The 19,989-nt window shown below is 39.1% G+C and overlaps 1 protein-coding gene across 1 annotated transcript in view; it reads left to right on the plus strand.

Annotated features, from left to right (window-relative positions):
• LOC150078811 (uncharacterized) overlaps positions 1-19,989 on the plus strand; it is a 329,603-nt gene that overhangs the window by 150,322 nt on the left and 159,292 nt on the right. Inside the window, exon 8 of the mRNA XM_090382376.1 lies at positions 4,476-4,640. Coding sequence (XP_090238502.1) covers positions 4,476-4,640 — 165 coding nt within the window. The remainder of the gene's footprint in view (positions 1-4,475; positions 4,641-19,989) is intronic.

A 19,989-nucleotide genomic window follows, 5' to 3' on the forward strand; every position in this document is an offset into this window, starting at 1 on the left:
TTGTTGATCAGCTTTCTGGAAACCAGTCAATAATCGGGGAATGAATTTTGCACTCAATTTCCATAAATGGAGTTGGTCATGAAGGACTGTTTCAACAGAGCCCACACTAATCTTCACCTCCTGGAACAATTCACGCACAGATATCCAGTGATCTTCCTTGATTAACGACTCCACTTTTCTGATTGTGCTGTCATCAATGGCTGAATGGGAACATTCAGCCATTTTGTTTTTCTCTGTAAGAGAAAAACAAAATGAGACACAGGGCTGAAATTTTACACCTTCAGTACAGAGATATGTACGCTACACACAAAATATCATGACTCTGCGATATGTGGAAATAGGTGAGGCGATTCTTTATTGAACCACCCTCATATATTATATACTTTTTGTCAATGTGCACGCCAGTAACTACAACAGCATTCCATCTGGAGATTTCAGAAGTAATAGCAATTAAGTTTTATAAGAAACTAAGAGATATTTGCGAATTGCAGTTGTTAAAAAAACCCATTAAGTTGGGTGGATCAGGGGAAACCGTAGAAGCAGACAAAACTGTATTGGTAAAATCAAAACATCACAGAGGACGAAATTTAACTACTAAAAAGAAATGGGTGTTTGGAGTATTTGAAAGAGAAACAAAAACTCTTTTACGCATTATTAGAAAAGTAGTGAAGAAAAATACTACCATCAGAACAGATGAATGGCATGGATATAGGTGTATTACGGCCTTAGAAAAAAAGAATTACAAACATTTAATAGTGAAACACAAGAAACATTTTGTAGATCCACATACAGGAACACATACCAATAACATCGAAGCCCAGTGGAAGAATTAAAAAGTGTGACTAAAAGACTAAATGGCAGCTGTAAAGATATGTTGATGGGCCACATGAATGAATATGTGGCATCAAATTTATGGGAAAAATCATGAAGATACTTTTCAGAATATTATTACTCAAATTGCAAATAGCTATTGAGGTCCAACTGTATGATTTGTATTTATGAATTTTTTTTTTCCCTGAAAAAGTTCTATTCTGTTCATTTTTATGTTCTTCATTATGTTTTTTTCTCATTATTAAAAGCAGATTTTTGGAGTTCATGAGTGTTTTTACTATATTATTGATTTAGGTTTGCAGGGCCATGCCGAGCCATTTTAGTACCTGAGGCAAGGTACTAAAATGCGCCCTACTGTTAATCATGACAACGTTGGCAATTATTTAAAGTTTCTTTTGGCACCCCTTTTCATCTTTTAATTTGAGGCAGGAGCCTTGTTCGCCTCACTCTCGGCACGGCTCTGTAGGTTTGGTTACGAAAAAAGGAAAAGGTTTCGTTATTTTTATTTCATAACCTGACTTTAAATGGTAGGTTAGGAAATAATAGAAAAGGTTTCCTTATATTTCGTGACCTAACCTTTAGGTCACGAAATATAAGGAAATATAAGGAGGAAAAGAAAGACAGAAAGATTCTTTATATATATATATTGTGAATAGATATTGAGGTGTTGAGTGACTTTATGATACGTGTGTATTCGCACGTCTTTAAAAATAAAAATACAGTAATAAAAAATTAATATGTTTTTAATAAACAATTTATGCACTAGTCCACCCATGATTCTAAAGAAAAAAGGTCAGGATGAAAAGTTGGTTCTGTGAGTTTGAAGTTGGACAGTAAATGGATGTTGGCTGGTGTTTGCCACCTTTGCCAATTCAGAAGAACAGTGCCCGTGGAAGTATCTGTAGAAAAGGCATGCAGCAGAAACAGTACGTGTATGAGACAGAGAGTGGAGAGACTGTTAGAGATGAGTCATTAGTTAACCTAACTGCCCTTTCTGAATGGAATCTAGAAGCCTGAGAAAGGTTTTGGGAGCACCGCCCCAGATGTGTAAACAATATTCCATGGTAGGGCGGATTTACGATTTGTACAGAGTGAACAGCTGTTTGGAGGAAAAGTAACGCCGAAAGAGAAAGTTTTTTTTAGATGCAGAGGAAGCAATATTTTTAATGTGCTTGTGCCACAAGAGATTACAAGTCAGAGTAATCCCAAAAAAAGATATTTCATTTTGCCTAGAAATCAGAGTTTCACCAAAGATAAGCATAGGAGCAGAAGAATCCTTTTTGCGAGATATAAGACAAGACTGACTAAGTTTTAGAAGGATTGAAATCAGCTAAGTTGTCTTTGCCCCACTGGAGAATTACCTGGAGATCGGCATTTAAGAAATTGATAGTGGATATTTGAGAAGTTGAAGCTGATTGAGTAGGGTGAGGTTTTTCAAAATGGAAATTGGAATGCAATGTGCTATCATCGGCAAAACTATGGATAGGCTTTCCAATCAATGGAAGAAGGTCATTAATATATAAGAGGAAAAAGTGGGGGAAAGAACTGAACCTTGGGGGACACCAGCATGAGTAGAGAAGTTAGAAGACAGAGAGCCATCTACCATCACCTGCAGTGAGCGATCAGAGAGAAAACTGGATAACCAATTACAAAAAACAGTTGGAAAACCATTAGATGGAAACTTGTTTAGAAGATCTTTATGCCAAACACGATCAAAAGCCTTTGAGATGTCAAGAGCAACTGCTTGTGTTTCACCAAACTTTTCCATTGAATTTTTCCATATTTGGGTAACATAAGCCAGAATATCACCAGTGGATCGACACTGACGAAATCCATACTGGCGATCGTTGATCAGATGGAAGGTTTCAAGGTAGTTTGCAAGAGTTGGCGGTTAATTGATTTCTCCATTACTTAAGAAAGAGTAGAAGTAATTGAAATGGGACAATAATTGGATGGGAGGGACTTGTTCACCCTCTTTAAGAACTGGCTGGATGTGAGCAAATTTCCAATCAGAAGGAAAAACACCTTTGGAATAAGAAAGTGAAAAAAGGCGGCAAAGAACAGGAGCACAGGTTTTGAGAACAAGTGGAGAAATACCATCGGGACCTGGAGCTTTCTTAGCATCAAGATTCGTCAAAATCCTTCTGACATCCTTTTGACAGAAGATCAGAGGAGGCATTGAATGGAACGTGTTGGGAATGGTGGAAGGCGTTTTACCAAGATCAGTAATACATGAGTTGGAAGAAAAATGAGATGCTAGCATGTCTGCTTCATCCTTGGCTGAAGTGACAACAGAACCATCTGGTTTTGACAGAGGTGGGAGCAGAGATCGGCAAAAGTTGTGGCCAATAGCTTTGGAATGGTAGCTCGGCTACCATTAGGGCTAGAAGAAATTTCTACTCATAGCCTGTTCAAAATCTATTTTGGACTGATTAGTGTCCGCTTTACCATTGTTGTGAGCTTTGTTGTAGGCAGAAAATGACACTGAAGAATTGGAAACAAGCCAATTACGATATGCAACGTTCTTCTCTTGAACAGCCTTAGCACATTTATTGGAAAACCAAGGTTAAGATAAAGGATGAGATTTTAAAGTGGAGTGTGGAATAAAGGATTCCATTCCTACAAGAATAATTTCATTGACACAATCTGAGCAAACGTTGACATCAGAAGTTTTGAAACAGTAATCCAACCAAGGAAAAGAAGAAAAGAAGTCTCGCAGGTCATCCCATTTTGCATTCTTGTAATGCCAAACAACACAAGGTTGGGAATAGCCATGAGATAAAGGTTCCATTGGAGAAGAGACAATCACCAAGTTGTGATCTGAAGTATCTAAAGGACCACTCACTTCGACCATGTACTTAGAAGGGTTGTTTGTGAGAAAAAGATCAAACGTGTTGGCTCTATGTTGGGATTGTCCGGTATTCTTGTAGGTAAATGAACAATCTGTGCAAGGTCATTAGAAATTGCAAAAGCCTCAGCATCTCGACCAGCTGGGTTGGTGTGACTAGAAAACAGAAGCCAGCTGGAGTTGTGATCATTAAAATCACCAAGGAAAACTACTTCACTGTTAGGAAAGTTTGACTGGAGAAAGTCAAGCTGCAAAGAGAGGAAGTCAAAGAGCTCCAAGTGATCAGTGGAGTTGGGAGAACTGTAGAGACAACAGACGAATTTGACACAATGAGATAGAGAGATTTTAAGCCAGCGAAGATCGAAAAGAGGAGATTCCAAATTACGAAGTCTCTGACAGGGAATATCGGAACATATGCACAAGTACCACCTTTGAGGCGAAAGGAATCATACAGCGAATAATTTGCGCAACTGAGATGAGCAGTAGTTGAATGAACTGATAACTGGTATTCTGTCAGAAAAAGTACATGGGGTTTGGCAGACTGAAAGTGGAAATGGACATCGTTGAGATTAGAATTGAGACCACGTATATTTGTGAAATTAACTAAGAAGTGTTTTGGAGGTTTAGATCTTTTTGCAGATAAGCTTACTCTTTTAGTTTGACAATTCATGGTGTATTCATTTGTTCTGGTTATTAATTAAAAAAAAAAAAAAACCTGCCATTCAGTGATTTTCACAGCCTAATTTTAGTACTCATATGTACATTAAAATAAACAATTTTTTTTTTTTTTTTTCAGCTGCTGACATGGCAGTGGATGCAGTGAATCGCAACAATTCCATCCTGAAAGAATATACTCTGAGACTCGTACAAGCAGATGGCAGTTGTTTTTATACTGGTGTTCTTGGACATTTCATTAAGTATGTGACATCTCCTCGTTATTCAAAAATGATTGGAATTCTAGGTATATCCTTTTTTTTTTAAATAAATATAATTTAAAATTTTCAAATTACACATTTGATATTAAAGACAATAAAATGTTTAAAATTATACAGAATTTATTTTTAAATCTTAAACACAATTTTACATCTTTATTAGAGCACCGAGGCACAGTGTTAGATTTATTCACTTTGCAAATTTAAATATTTATTTACATTAATATAGAAATTTAATTCTATAAATTTTGTTTTATACTATAATTTTAAGTTGCATCTTGAGTCACTGTAATTGATCTCTGGCATCAGTTTGAGTTTATTTTTTATCGTTCAAAACAACAAAGCAAATCACTAATGTTGTCAGTGTGGTGGTTATTGAATAAAAAGGATAGACAATGAAAGAAAAGATGAAGAGATTATTATCATACAAATGAAATGTGGCCATCAAAAGATGACAACTAATCAAAATCAAAATAAAATTATGAAGTGAATCAAAAGACAACAGTAACAACCTTCTTATCCAGCAAAGAGGGCATATGTTAAGCAAAAATTTGATGGTAAGAACTATTTTATTTACAATATCCACGCTCAAGCTGTAATAATTAAAATGTTGAAGGCATTTCACAAGAGTTGATATTAATGAAATAAAAAATCCCTAAAGGAATAACCACATGACTTTGGATCATCAAACCAAGAAACATAAAAACTGTTGGACATCAGAAACTCTAATATGAATAAAGAGGCCTGTGTGCTCTGGATTCATATTATTATTTTTGATTATTACAATACACAGAGCGAAACGGAGACAGAATTAGTAATGACAAGTTTAATATTAATTGTAAGACACACATATCTTAAATTAGATACATACAAAAGCTTTCGGTTAATTTGCTAACCTTCATCAGTCAAACTGACAGTTAAGAGTGTGGAACATGAGGGCTTGTACTGCCAGTCATGTATATGAACTGCGTGATTAATTAGTATTAGTAACGGCCGCATGGTGCAAGAAGGCTTATTCTTTTTTTTTTTGCTGCACCAGCCAAAAAAAAAAAAAAAAAAAAAAATCCGAACAAAACAACGATAAAAACAAAAAAAAAAAAAAATAATAATAATTAATAAAAAAAAAGGAAATTAAACATATCATCCTATGCGCTTCCCTTACCCGAAACTACTATCCAGATGACCTTTGAATTTCCCCAAACTGTCGGCCTCTACCATCCATGAAGGCAACTTATTCCAGTAATTTATAACTCGCTGGCTAAAATAAAACTTCCTGCAGTCCAATCTAAACATTTCCCTCCATAACTTGAATTTATGTCCCCTAGTTCTAGCATCATTTATAATCTTGAAAATTTCGTCCTCATTCATTTTACTGATGCCTCTCAGAGCCTTGAACACCTCAATCAAATCTCCTCTAAGGTGTCTAGTTTCCAAACTCTGCAACCCACATATTCGAAGTCTTTCTTCATAAGGATGCCCTTTTGCCGATCTCACCAGGCAAGTTACCCGTCTTTGCACCCTTTCAAGGAGCTTGATGTCTTTCTTTAGGTGCGGTCTCCATACTTGCGGTCTCCACACAGTATTCCAAGTGTGGTCTAACATAAGCCTTATATAATGGGATTATCATGTCCCTATCTCTACTTGCAAAAGTTCGATAGATCATCAATAGGACGCCATGGGCCTTCCTTGCAACCTATTTACAATGCTCAGAGAATTTCATGTCTGACCGTATCATAACACCCAAGTCCCTTTCCTCCAGTACTGGGTTTAGTTGAACTCCACCAAGTGAATAAGTTTTTTTGGGATTACTGTTTCCCAGGTGTAATACCTTACACTTTGTTGGATTAAAGCACAGCTGCCATTTTTCTGACCATTCCTGAAGTCTATCTAGGTCTCTCTGAAGAAGCTCAGCTTGACAGTGATCATTAACTACTCTACCATTAACATCATCTACAAATTTAGACATCACGCCCTCTATCCCTTCATCAATGACGTTTATGAAAATTAAAAACAACAGTGGTCCTAATACTGATCCTTGGGGAACCCCACTTCTTACATCAACCCAATCTGAGGACTAGCCATTTATCACAACCCTCTGCCTCCTGTCCTGAAGCCATCTAAGGATTTTCCCAGTGATTCCAACCTGTTCCAGCTTATAAAGCAACCGCTCATGTGGGACTTTGCTGAAATCTAAATAAACAATGTCGAAATTATACCCTAAATCCAGCTCATGAGTGACCATTTCGAAATACCGAATCAGATTTGTTCAACATGATTTTCCCTTTACAAACCCATGCTGAGTATCCTTGAGAATTTCAATTCGATCCAAATGATACTGAATTCCACCCTTGATCATTACCTCCATGATTTTCCCTACTACTGAAGTCAGACTGACAGGTCAATAATTTCCAACTTCACTTTTAGAGCCACCCTTATGTATGGGAGATACATTTGCACTTTTCCAATCCAAGGGAGTCTCCCCAGGCTAATTATGCGAGCATCTAGTGATGCTCGCATAATTAGCCTCAATGCACTCGCAATGGTTCAATGCACTCGCTTGCTGCCTCCCTTAAGATTATATGGTATATTCCATCAACTCCAGGAGCCTTACTGGTCTGTAGGCTCGAAAGTTTTTTCATTAAATAATCTTGCGAAATTTCAATATCATTAATTACATATTTTTTAACTTCGCTCCCACAATTTCCCATTGCCAAAAAAGGTTTTTCATTTGTAAATATCGATGCAAAATAACTGTTGAGTTCATCTGCAACGGCAGCTGGTGTATTTATTACTATCCCCTTTCTCTTACTTAAGGTTCGATCTGGTTTGTCCTGCTCTTCTTGGCATTTATATATGTGAAGAATTCTTTATCCCCCCCCCTCTTTGCTCTGTTTGCTAGTGATTTCTAATAAACTGCCTTTGCCTGTCGAACCTTTTCTGTGGCTCTATTACAGATCATCTTGTAGCTGTTATAGGCTTCAGTACTTTTTATTGCTCTGTAACCTTTCCATGCCACCTTTTTCTGCTTAAGTAATGTGGCAACTTCACTATTCATCCAACTTGGAACCCTCCTCGTGGAGTATTTTTTTTTTTTTTTTTAATGGTATATACGCATTCAAGGCATCTGTGATTAATGTTTTAAAAGCATACCACAGTTCAAATATATTCATTTTCTGCATGATATGTACCCAGTTAATAGTGGCTGTGTAGTACCTTAAGGCATCGTAATTTCCTTTTCTGAAATTAAAACCCATTCCTTTGCCTTCTACTTCTGCTACCTCTCTCGTCATCATCCACCATAGAACTCCGTGATCACTTCCTGCTACTGGTTCCTCTTCTGTAAGCCCTGTTATGTCATCTGATTCATGTGTGATGATGAGGTCTAGGATATTCTTTTCTCTAGTACTTTCCCTGACATGTTGATACAAATAACAGTCATCTAGTTGATTTAAAAATTTTGTTCCCCATGTCGAGTTTCCTTCCCATTTACTCCAATCAATTAGAGGCAAATTGAAATCACCCATAATAAGGCATTGACGCTTACTTGCCCATTCCATTTGCATGTAGAGGCTTTTGTCATAACCTTCACAATCACCTGGTCTGTAGATTACTCCTACTCGCATTATACCTTTGTTTCCAACTATCTCACACCATACAGACTCTATACTAGCATGTGAAATGTCTGAATCCAGGAAAGCTATCGTCGCACTCAGGCTGCTTCTGATAAGAAACATTACCCCACCACCCCTTCTATCTACTCTATCCTTCATAAATTTATTTTACAAGCCGTACTTAAACTCATCATCCCCAATTTCCGGGTGGCACCACGTCTCTGTAAGCCCTATTATGTCCGCGTTACTTGTTTTAACCAGCAGTTCGAATTCGCTCATTTTATTGACGACACTTCTAGCGTTACTGTGTAAACAATTAAGATTTACTGTTCTTGTATATTTAACACCCTAACACAACCCTTGAAGTTTTTTAGGCTCTCTTCCCTGATATTAGCTACCCGCTCACGTGAAACGTTTCTGCCCCCAGAACATCTAGATAATACGTCCAGTTGGGGTAACAGATAAGAACTCTTGAGGTATGTGCAAGAATTACTTTGACCAATATTATCAGATAAACGCGTGTCAGTATTACCCACATCCCCCCTAACTAGCAGTTTCCCTGAACCTTTAAGGTATCCTCAATAATACTGGCAAAAACTTTTGCACCACCTTTGTTTAAGTGTATCCCGTCTCTACAAAACAAATTCCTTCTACCTACAAGTGTGGGCCATGCTGATAGACATTTCCCCCCTAAAGCCTTGCAGAGTCCTTCAAGTCTTGAGTTAATCAACAAGGATTTTAACATATAATCCCTCCTATCGTGTCTGGGCAGAATTGCAGACACATAGACATTGTGGCCTAGCTCGCGGCATTTCCTCAGTATGGTCCAGTATTTTTCCAACAAATCGTCAGATCGTGTACGTTTAATATCATTAGTCCCCACATGAATAATAATATATTTTTTAACCCCCTTTAAAATCTGACAATCTGTTGGTGACATCATTAATAGTTGTGCCCAGCAGATATACCCTGGTTCTACTCCACCTAGCCTTATAAAAAAAAATATTCCCCGTTTCCCTGACAATGGAGTCTCCTAATAAAACAATGTCCTTTTTAACCAGAGTAGTTTGCACTTGGTTTTTCTGTTTTGAGGCCCGAATCAGGTGTGCATCACTTGGTAGATTGCTGGAGTCTTGAGTCCCTGACGAGCTCCCAGATGCATTAACCTCGAGGGCAAGCACCCGTTTTTTCAGGGACTCATATTGTTCCACCAGTGCACCAAATTGTAATTTAAGATCGGTGCACTCCTTACATCGATCACAAAGAAAAGAATCCTCAGGTGAGGTAGGATTAGTCACCAGGTCGACCTTGGAAAACATTCCACAGGTTCCACAACGGATTAAATCATTACTCACCCGTAAATCGCCATCGGCTATTTTCGTGTGAGTCACGATACCCTGTGACGTGTTTAAGGCAGATCTCGTAACTACCATTATAAAATTAAATAAATATCAATGAAAGTTAACTTTAAAAAATTATATCTATAATATTATTAAAATCGAACTGTTACAGGAAAACCTATAACAAAATAATCCAACAATATCTAAATAAATCAAATATTTAAAAGCACTATCCAAAAGTAAACCACTTAACTGAGGAGCCCTGACTAAGCGCGTCCGCTCACCTCGAATGCCAACACTGAACTGGGACAATAATTGTTGGGACGTTGAAGCCTGTGGCTGTGATGCATATTCCCAATGTTTGTCATTCATCAAAATGGTTGCTTCAATAATAGGGTGGGCACAACGTCCACTGCTCCTGTTGACAGAGGAATTAGCATTAGTAGAGGCATATGATGCAAGAAAGCAAGCTTATGCAGCATCAGCCAAAAAAAAAAAAAAAAAACCACTCCCATTTCACCCCTCCGTTCATTCCAAATACCTGTCCAGCTCAGCCTTAAATTTATTTAGGCTATCAGCTTCCACAACAAGGGATGGAAGTCTGTTCCATCAACCAACTACCCGCTGGCTAAAGGCAAACTTCGCACATCTATCCTACATCTGGCTTTCCTCGATTTGAATATATACCCTCTCAGGTGATTATTCTGAGCAAGAGTAAGAATCCCATCAGCATTGAGCATGCTCAAACCATTCAAGGCTTTATATACCTCAGTCATACCACCTCACAGGTGCCTAGTCTCCAGACACTAATCTGCAAAATTTAAGCTTTTCTTTGTACTCGTTCCAACAGCTCTACATCCTTCTTAAAATGAGGCCTCCAGACCTGTATACATTACTCAAGCAAGGTGTGGCCTGACCATTGCCTTATACAAGAGGATAATCACCTCCTTATCCCTGCTAGAAAAATTCCTATATATCATTGACAAGACACTATGAGCTACTCTTGCAGACCGTCTGCACTGCTCAGAAAACTTCATATCTGCCTGCACAATTACCCCCAGGTCCTTTTCGTTCTCTACCACTGTCAGTGTAGTACCACAGAGTTGATACGCCACTCTGGGGTTACTGCTTCCCATATGTAGTACTTTACATTTGTCAATGTTAAACTTCATTTTCCACCTCCCAGCCCATCTACTCAACTTTTTTCTATATCCTGTTGCAGCAGTGTACTGTCATTAGTAACAACCCTGCCAACCTTCGTATCGTCTGCAAACTTGGACATTAAGCTTGATATGCCATCATCAGTATCATTTATAAATACAGAAAACAACAATGGACCCAACACTGAACCCTGAGGGACTCCACTAATAACATTAGTCCACGATGAACAGTGTCCATTGATTATCACTCTCTGTCTTCTCCCATTCAACCATCCCTTTATGTACGTTGTACATTTGTACGTTGGCATTCGAGGTGAGCGGACACGCTTAGACAGGGCTCCTCAGTTAAGTGGTTTACTTTTGGATAGTGCTTTTAAATATTTGATTTATTTAGATATTGTTGGATTATTTTGTTATAGGTTTTCCTGTAACTGTTTGATTTTAATAATATTATAGATATAATTTTTTAAAGTTACTTTCATTGATATTTATTTAATTTTATAATGGTAGTTACGAGATCTGCCTTAAACACGTCACAGGGTATCGTGACTCACACGGAAATAGCAGATGGCTATTTACGGGTGAGTCATGATTTAATCCGTTGTGGAACCTGTGGAATGTTTTCCAAGGTCGACCTGGTGACTAATCCTACCTCACCTGGGGATTCTTTTCTTTGTGATCGATGTAAGGAGTGCACCGATCTTAAATTACAATTTGGTGCACTGATGGAACAATTTGAATCCCTGAAAAAACGAGTGCTTGCCCTCGAAAATAATGCTTCTGGGAGCTCGTCAGGGACTCAAAACTCCAGCAATCTACCAAGTGATGCACACCCGATTCGGGCCTCAAAACAGAAAAACCAAGTGCAAACTACTCTGGTTAAAAAGGACATTGTTTTATTAGGAGACTCCATTGTCAGGGAAACGGGGAATATTTTTTGTAATAAAGATAGGTGGAGCAGAACCAGGGTATGTCTGCCGGGAGCAACTATTGATGATGTCACCAAAAGACTGTCAGATTTTAAAGGGGGTAAAGAAAATATTATTATTCATGTGGGAACAAATAATATTAAACGTACACGATCTGACGATTTGTTGGAAAAATACAGGACCATGCTGAGGAAATGTCGCGAGCTAGGCCATAATGTCTATGTGTCTGCAATTCTGCCCAGACACGATAGGAGGGATTATATGTTAAGAGCCTTGTGGATTAACTCAAGACTTGAAGGAATCTGCAAGGCTTTAGGGGGTAAATTTCTATCAGCATGGCCCACACTTGTAGGTAGAAGGAATTTGTTTTGTAGAGACGGGATACACTTAAACAAAGGTGGTGCAAAAGTTTTTGCCAGTATTATTGAGGATACCTTAATGGCTCAGGGAAACTGCTAGTTAGGGGGGATGTGGGTAATACTGACACGCGTTTATCTGATAATATTGGTCAATGTAACTCTTGCACATACCTTAAGAGTTCTTATCTGTTACCCCAACTCGACGTATTATCTAGATGTTCTGGGGGCAAAGACGTTTCACGTGAGCGGGTAGCTAATATCAGGGAAGAGAGCCTAAAAAACTTCAAGGGTTGTGTTAGGGTTGTTAAATATACAAGAACAGTAAATCTTAATTGTTTGTACAGTAACGTTAGAAGTGTCGTCAATAAAATGAGCGAATTCGAACTTCTGGTTAAAACAAGTAACGCGGACATAATAGGGCTTACAGAGACGTGGTGCCATCCGGAAATTGGGGATGATGAGTTTCAGTACGGCTTGTATAATGTATTTAGGAAGGATAGAGTAGATAGAAGGGGTGGTGGGGTAATGCTTCTTATCAGAAGCAGCCTGAGTGCGACGATAGCTTTCCCGGATTCAGACATTTCACATGCTAGTATAGAGTCTGTATGGTGTGAGATAGTTGGAAACAAAGGTACAATGCGAGTAGGAGTAATCTATAGACCAGATGATTGTGAAGACTATGACAAAAGCCTCTACATGCAAATGGAATGGGCAAGTAAGCGTCAATGTCTTATTATGGGTGATTTCAATTTGCCTCTAATTGATTGGAGTAAATGGGAAGGAAACTCGACATGGGGAACAACATTCTTAAATCAACTAGATGACTGTTATTTGTATCAACATGTCAGGGAAAGTACTAGAGAAAAGAATATCCTAGACCTCATCATCACACATGAATCAGATGACATAACAGGGCTGACAGTAGAGGAACCAGTAGCAGGAAGTGATCATGGAGTTCTACGGTGGATGATGACGAGAGAGGTAGCAGAAGTAAAAGGCAAAGGAATGGGTTTTAATTTCAGAAAAGGAAATTATGATGCCTTAAGGTACTACATGGCCTCTATTAACTGGGTAGATATCGCGCAGAGAATGAATACAATTGAACTGTGGTACGCTTTTAAAACATTAATCACAGATGCCTTGAATGCGTATATACCATTAAAAAAATACTCCACGAGAAGGGTTCCAAGTTGGATGAATAGTGAAGTTGCCACATTACTTGAGCAGAAAAAGGTGGCATGGAAAGGTTACAGAGCAATAAAATGTACTGAAGCCTATAACAGCTACAAGGTGATGTGTAATAGAGCCACGGAAAAGGTTCGACAGGCGAAGGCAGTTTATGAGAAATCACTAGCAAACAGAGCAAACAGGGGGGATAAAGAATTCTTCACATATATAAATGCCAAGAAGAGCAGGACAAACCAGATCGGACCTTTACGTAAGGGAAAGGGGATAGTAATAAATACACCAGCTGCCGTTGCAGATGAACTCAACAGTTATTTTGCATCGATATTTACAAATGAAAAGCCTTTTGTGGCAATGGGAAATTGTGGGAGCGAAGTTAAAAAATATGTAATTAATGATATTGAAATTTCGCAAGATTATTTAATGAAAAAACATTCGAGCCTACAGACCAGTAAGGCTCCTGGAGTTGATGGAATATACCCTATAATCTTAAGAGAGGCGGCAAGCGAGTGCATTGAACCATTGAGGCTAATTATGCGAGCATCACTAGACTCTGGGGAGATTCCCTTGGATTGGAAAAGTGCAAATGTATCTCCCATACATAAGGGTGGCTCTAAAAGTGAAGTGGGAAATTATCGACCTGTCAGTCTGACTTCAGTAGTAGGGAAAATCATGGAGGCAATGATCAAGGGTGGAATTCAGGATCATTTGGATCGAATTGAAACTCTCAAGGATACTCAGCATGGTTTTGTAAAGGGAAAATCATGTTTAACAAATCTGGTTCGCTATTTCGAAAGGGTCACTCACGAGCTGGATTTAGGGAATAATTTCGACATTGTTTATTTAGATTTCAGCAAAGCTTTTGACTCAGTCCCACATGAGCGGTTGCTTTATAAGCTAGAACAGGTTGGAATCACTGGGAAAATCCTTAGAAGGATGGCTTCAGGGCAGGAGGCAGAGGGTTGTGATAAATGGCTATTCCTCAGATTGGGTTGATGTAAGAAGTGGGGTTCCCCAAGGATCAGTATTAGGACCACTGTTGTTTTTAATTTTCATAAACGACATTGATGAAGGGATAGAGGGCGTGATGTCTAAATTTGCAGATGATGTTAAAATTGGTAGAATAGTTAATGATCACTGTCAAGCTGAGCTTCTTCAGAGAGACCTAGATAGACTTCAAGAATGGTCAGAAAAATGGCAGCTGTGCTTTAATCCAACAAAGTGTAAGGTTTTACACCTGGGAAACAGTAATCCCAAAATAACTTATTCACTTGGTGGAGTTCAACTAAACCCAGTACTGGAGGAAAGGGACTTGGGTGTTACGATACGGTCAGACATGAAATTCTCTGAGCATTGTAAACAGGTTGCAAGGAAGGCCCATGGTGTCCTATCGATGATCTATCGAACTTTTGCAAGTAGAGATAGGGACGTGATAATCCCATTATATAAGGCTTATGTTAGACCACACTTGGAATACTGTGTTCAAGTATGGAGACCACACCTAAAGAAAGACATCGAGCTTCTTGAAAGGGTGCAAAGACGGGTAACTCGCCTGGTGAGATCGGCAAAAGGGCGTCCTTATGAAGAAAGACTTCGAATATGTGGGTTGCAGAGTTTGGAAACTAGACACCTTAGAGGAGATTTGATTGAGGTGTTTAAGGCTCTGAGAGGCATCAGTAAAATGAATGAGGACAAAATTTTCAAGATTATAAATGATGCTAGAACTAGGGGACATAAATTCAAGTTACGGGGGGAAATGTTTAGATTGGACTGCAGGAAGTTTTATTTTAGCCAGCGAGTTATAAATTATTGGAATAAGTTACCTTCATGGGTGGTAGAGGCCGACAGTTTGGGGAAATTCAAAGGTCATCTGGATAGTACTTTCGGGTAAGGGAAGCGCATAGGATGATAGGATTAATTTCCTTTTTATTTATTTTTTATTTCATTTTATTATTTTTATTTATTTATTAATTATTATTATTTATTTATTTATTTAATTTTTGTTTATATCATTGTTTTGTTCGGATTTTTTTTTTTTTTTTTTTTTTGGCTGGTGCAGCATAAGCCATAGGCTTTCTTGCACCATACGGCCGTTACTAATACTAATACTAAATACTAATACTAATTATCCATAGCAGCAATTTGCCACCAATGCCACACTGCTCCAATTTGTTCAGCAGTCTTCCATGTGCTACAGTATCAAAAGCCTTTCTAAGATCCAAATATATGATATCAAAGTTATTCCCTGCATCCAGTTCCTTTGTGACCACATCATAGTATCCAATCAAATTGGTCAGGCTAGACTTTCCCTTAACAAAACCATGCTCTGTCACAGCTATAACTGAAATTTTGTCTAGATGATCCTGCAATGCTTCTTTAACAAGTGCCTCCATTAATTTTCCTGGAAAAGAAGTTAAACAGGTCTATAATTACTTGTGTCGCCCTTTGATCCTCCTTTGTGAATTGGGGTCACATTTGCACATCTCCAGTCCAAAGAAGCTCTCATAATTATGGCTAAGGGTTTGCTTACTTCCTTTGCTGCCTCCTTAATATAACTGGATAGATCCTGTCCACTCCAGGTGCCTTTTTTATGTTTATCTTTAACAATTTCTCCTCCACTTTCCTCTCAGTTATTACAAAATCATCTAGCTCACTGCCAGAGTTTAACTCACCTCTGGCATTCTCCTATATGAATAACTCCTCATGGGTTAATGTAGATGCAAAATTCTCATTTACTTTGTTAACCACCTGAGAAGGATCATCAACAGTTGAACCAACAATATCTAGTGGACCAATATGATTCATCCCTTTCCTTCTAGATTTTACATAGGTAAAGAACTCTGTTGTTGTTTTTCTTTGCATCCTTTGCCAAGGATTTCTCATAATCTGCCTTTTCCTGCCTAATCTCCTTTGTGGCTTGGTTACAGACCAGCTTATATCTATCATAGGCTTCAATGTCACCCATTAATTTATATGTATCATATGCATTTTTCTTCTCTGCCATATACCTCAGGGGCTCACATTGGCACACCCAGAGTCCTCAGCTGGATATCACCATTCTTCTCTTTCTTGGTGATTTCCTTCTACTTCTCTCTCTCTCTCTCTCTCTCTCTCTCTCTCTCTCTCTCTCTCTCTCTCTCTCTCTCTCTCTCTCTTCCCCCCCCAGGGGTAAATTTAATTTTTTTTTTGGCTGGTGAAGGCTTCCCTGCATATGGTTAATTATAATAATCATAATGTCTCATGAGTTCATCTGACATCCATTTAGGCCTAAACCTTGAACAATATTTCTTAGTTGGAATGTAAAGCCTAGTAGCTTCCAAGATAAATTCTTTGAATGCTTCCCGTTTTCAATTTGCTGTTGGTAACATCATCAGTTGGTTCTACCGTATAGAATTTAAATACTGTCTCAGACCACCCTAGTCGCCTTTATGAAAGCACTTCCCTTTACCCCTGATGGTAGTTACCTCTTTGAGTAAATTCCACTTCAGCACACTGTGATCACTGCCACCTAGTGGTTCCTTTATCTGCAGATCCTTAATGCATGAAAAATCACTACTGATAATCAGTTCAAGAGTATTGCTCCCTCTAGTTGCCTCCCGAACATGCCGATGTAGAAAACAATCATCCAGTAAATCCACAAAAGTCTTGCCAGTGTGTGAGTGACCAACCCACAAATTCCAGTCAATATCTGGGAAACTAAAATCCCCCATTATAAGACTCTCTAATTTACTGGCCCATTTCCCTGTACAGTTTCTTATTATTCTCATCAGAGTCATTGGTTCTATAACACACACTCCTACTCTCAATTTTGATCTCCCAGTGCTTATGTCACACCAAACTGACTCGACACTGCACTGTCCTGCAATGTCGACTGGCTTCACTTCCTTGGATTTTGTGTTTCTTAACTAATAGCATAACCCCGTCCTCCCTTCCTATCCTGTCTATCCTTTCTGTACACATTGTACTCCCCAAATTCCAGTTCTGCATTCCTTATATCTGTGTGACACCACATCTCTGATATCCCTTTGATGTTTTGAGCAATACCTACAAATTCATCAAATTTATTTACCAAACTCCTAGCATTGGTGTACATGCAAGTATACATGCACCCATTCCTATTCTTAGCTACCCTAACACAACCCATGTGTTTACTTGTCCCAAAATTACTCCCAGTAGTCAGTGAAAAGTATTAGAGCATGTGATGTTCAGTGACTCCAACCAGGTGTGCCGTGGTAGTGGCGGGACCTATCTACAATCACGATATCGCGGTGTGGGTCAATGTCATGGTGGATTAACCAGAAGTGTTCAGCAATGGCAGAGTGTTCTATATCCGCTAACTGGATGGCTCTTTCATGTTCAGAAAGACGTTTTCTGAGCCGTCTCTCAGTTTCCCCAATGTTGCAGCCAGTGCAGTCACGGCAAGAGATGCGATAGAGTAGACCACTTTGTAGTAAAGTGGGAACTGGTGTTTTCACTTTAGAGATGAGGGATCATAACTTTCTGCCTGGGAGTTGTACACATTTTATCCCATGTTATTTTAGGACCCTAGAAACCTGTTGTGATAGGTTTGGGTAGTATAGGATAAAAGCGCTCGCTGTTGAGTCATTACCTTGGATGTTCCTGTTTGTCGCTACGTGGCCATGTGCCTATAGGTCACACCTGTCAAGGGTACTGTGGGATAGCCACACCTCACAAGATCCGCTTTGAGTTTAGCGATCTCGGTGCACCTCTCATCTACAGAACTAGTGGGTCCAGGCACAGGTTAACAAGGTTCATGCAGTGGCAAGAAGATGGCTGCGTGCATGTGCAGACCGGAAGTTTGTAAACTGGCCAGCACAAATTGGTTTACGATAGACAATTGTCTTCGAGCGCGTGCCCTCGCATCGGACAAGGGTGTCTATGTATGATATGGTAATGTCCGATTCTAGCTCGATGGTGAATTTTATGAAAGGTGACAGAGAATTGAGGTAGCCTAAGAGTCGGTCACCTGAATTTCTGAGGATAACCACAAACATATCATCCACGTAGCGACACCAAAAGGTAATGGGATCTGGTACATTCATAAATACATGATAATTCTTCCATCACGATATTTGCCATGACTGAACTAACTGGGAAACCCATGGCTGTGCCGTCACCTGTTGGTAAATGGAGTCGTGGAACATAATTGCACCACCTGTTAAGCACATTATGAGGGCGGTGGAGATATCATCTGGTGTTAGTTCGATTCTGCTGCCAAGAGTTTGGTTATTATCCAAGAGTTCCTTTGCACATGTGATGGCAAGTTCCGCTGGGATGGGGGTGAAAAGTGAAACTACATCAAATGATGCCCTGATTTGATTTTCTGAGATGGATAGGGTTTGGATCTATTCTATCGATTCACTACTGTTGGAGATGGTGTTGGTGGTCTTGCCTACTAGGGGAGAAAGGAGCCCTGAGACAAACTTCGCTAATTCATAACTTGGCGAGCCACAACAGGAGACAGAGTCTTAACGGTCTACCTTCTTTGTGAACCTTTGGTAGTCCATAGAATTGTGGAATCTGGCAGCCGGAAGCATGGAGGCAATTACGTGTGGATTCTGTTATTTCCTTGAAAGTGAACATTGACGAGGATGTTCACTTTAGACTCCCAAGACTTTGATGGGAGGCACATTTAAGGGTTGGTAAACAGAAGTGTCCTGCTGGAGCAGTAGGGCTTTCGTCTCATAATCTGTGTGATTTAATATGACTGTTCAATGTTCTTTATCTGCCAGTAAGATGACGATGGATGAGTCTTGTTTCAATGCTTTAAGGGTAGAAATCTGTTTGTGGTTGAGATTGGAAGAAGCAGGGCGAGCATGATGTAAAATTGCTGCAGTTTTTAGGCGATTTGTGTTTGCCCCTTCTTCAGCGAAACGTGTTAAACACGCTTCTACGCCTAAAGCAATATCAATGATTGGTGGGTTTCTTGGGAGAACAGCAAATTTCATGTTTGTTGCTTAAATTCAATACAAATTGTGTGCAATTTGTGGAAGCGATACTATGCCAATGACGAGATTCACGGGACTCACCAATTGAAACAGCAAACTTACATTTTTAGTGGGTACAGTAGTGTTCAGTTTCTCTGATGGCTTGGGAGCACAAGGTATGGATTATATCGGTATCAAGTTGTGTTTGTTTTAATTGCAGTCTCCAGGGTTCCCCCTATAAACCACAGTAGCATCTGAAAAGGCAAAAGGCCAAGGCCAGCAAGTGTATGTATGTAAGTGTGTAAGTATGTGTGTTGTTGTGTTGAGTGCCGGCACCTGGCGACTTCGCAGCCAGGGGACACCTGGTTCCCTATCCTCTGACTCCCAACCTTGGCCACCAGGAGGTGTGCCAGGAACTGCTTTTAAACTGAAACTCTTACTGGGGCTATCAGGCAAGCCTGGAAGTCCCAAGGTGTTTAGGGAAAGGAAATAAGTTTAAGAATGAGAAGTATGGGAACTGGAAGGGAAGGGAAAGTTGGATAGAAGATAAGGGGAAGAAGAAATAGACATCCCATGAAATAGAAGAGAGAAGAGAAAGTAAATAAAAAATACAAAGTATTCAGTTGTTTTATGAAAAGGAAAATGGGTAATAGAATGAGAAGTATGGGAGCAGGTGGGGGAAGGGGAAATAGTTAGAAAGTAGGGGAAGAAGAAAAAGGCATCCCCTAGAAGAAAGAGTAACATAGAGTAAGAAAGTACAACAGATTTAAGAAAGACTAGTGAACAGATACTTAATCTAAACTTTAGACCAAATATCAGTCAACCATAAACAATAACAACAATATG

Source organism: Mastigoproctus giganteus, chromosome 10 (genome assembly GCF_048544385.1).
Source record: "Mastigoproctus giganteus isolate SK-2022 chromosome 10, ASM4854438v1, whole genome shotgun sequence".
Lineage (NCBI taxonomy): Eukaryota > Metazoa > Arthropoda > Arachnida > Uropygi > Thelyphonidae > Mastigoproctus > Mastigoproctus giganteus.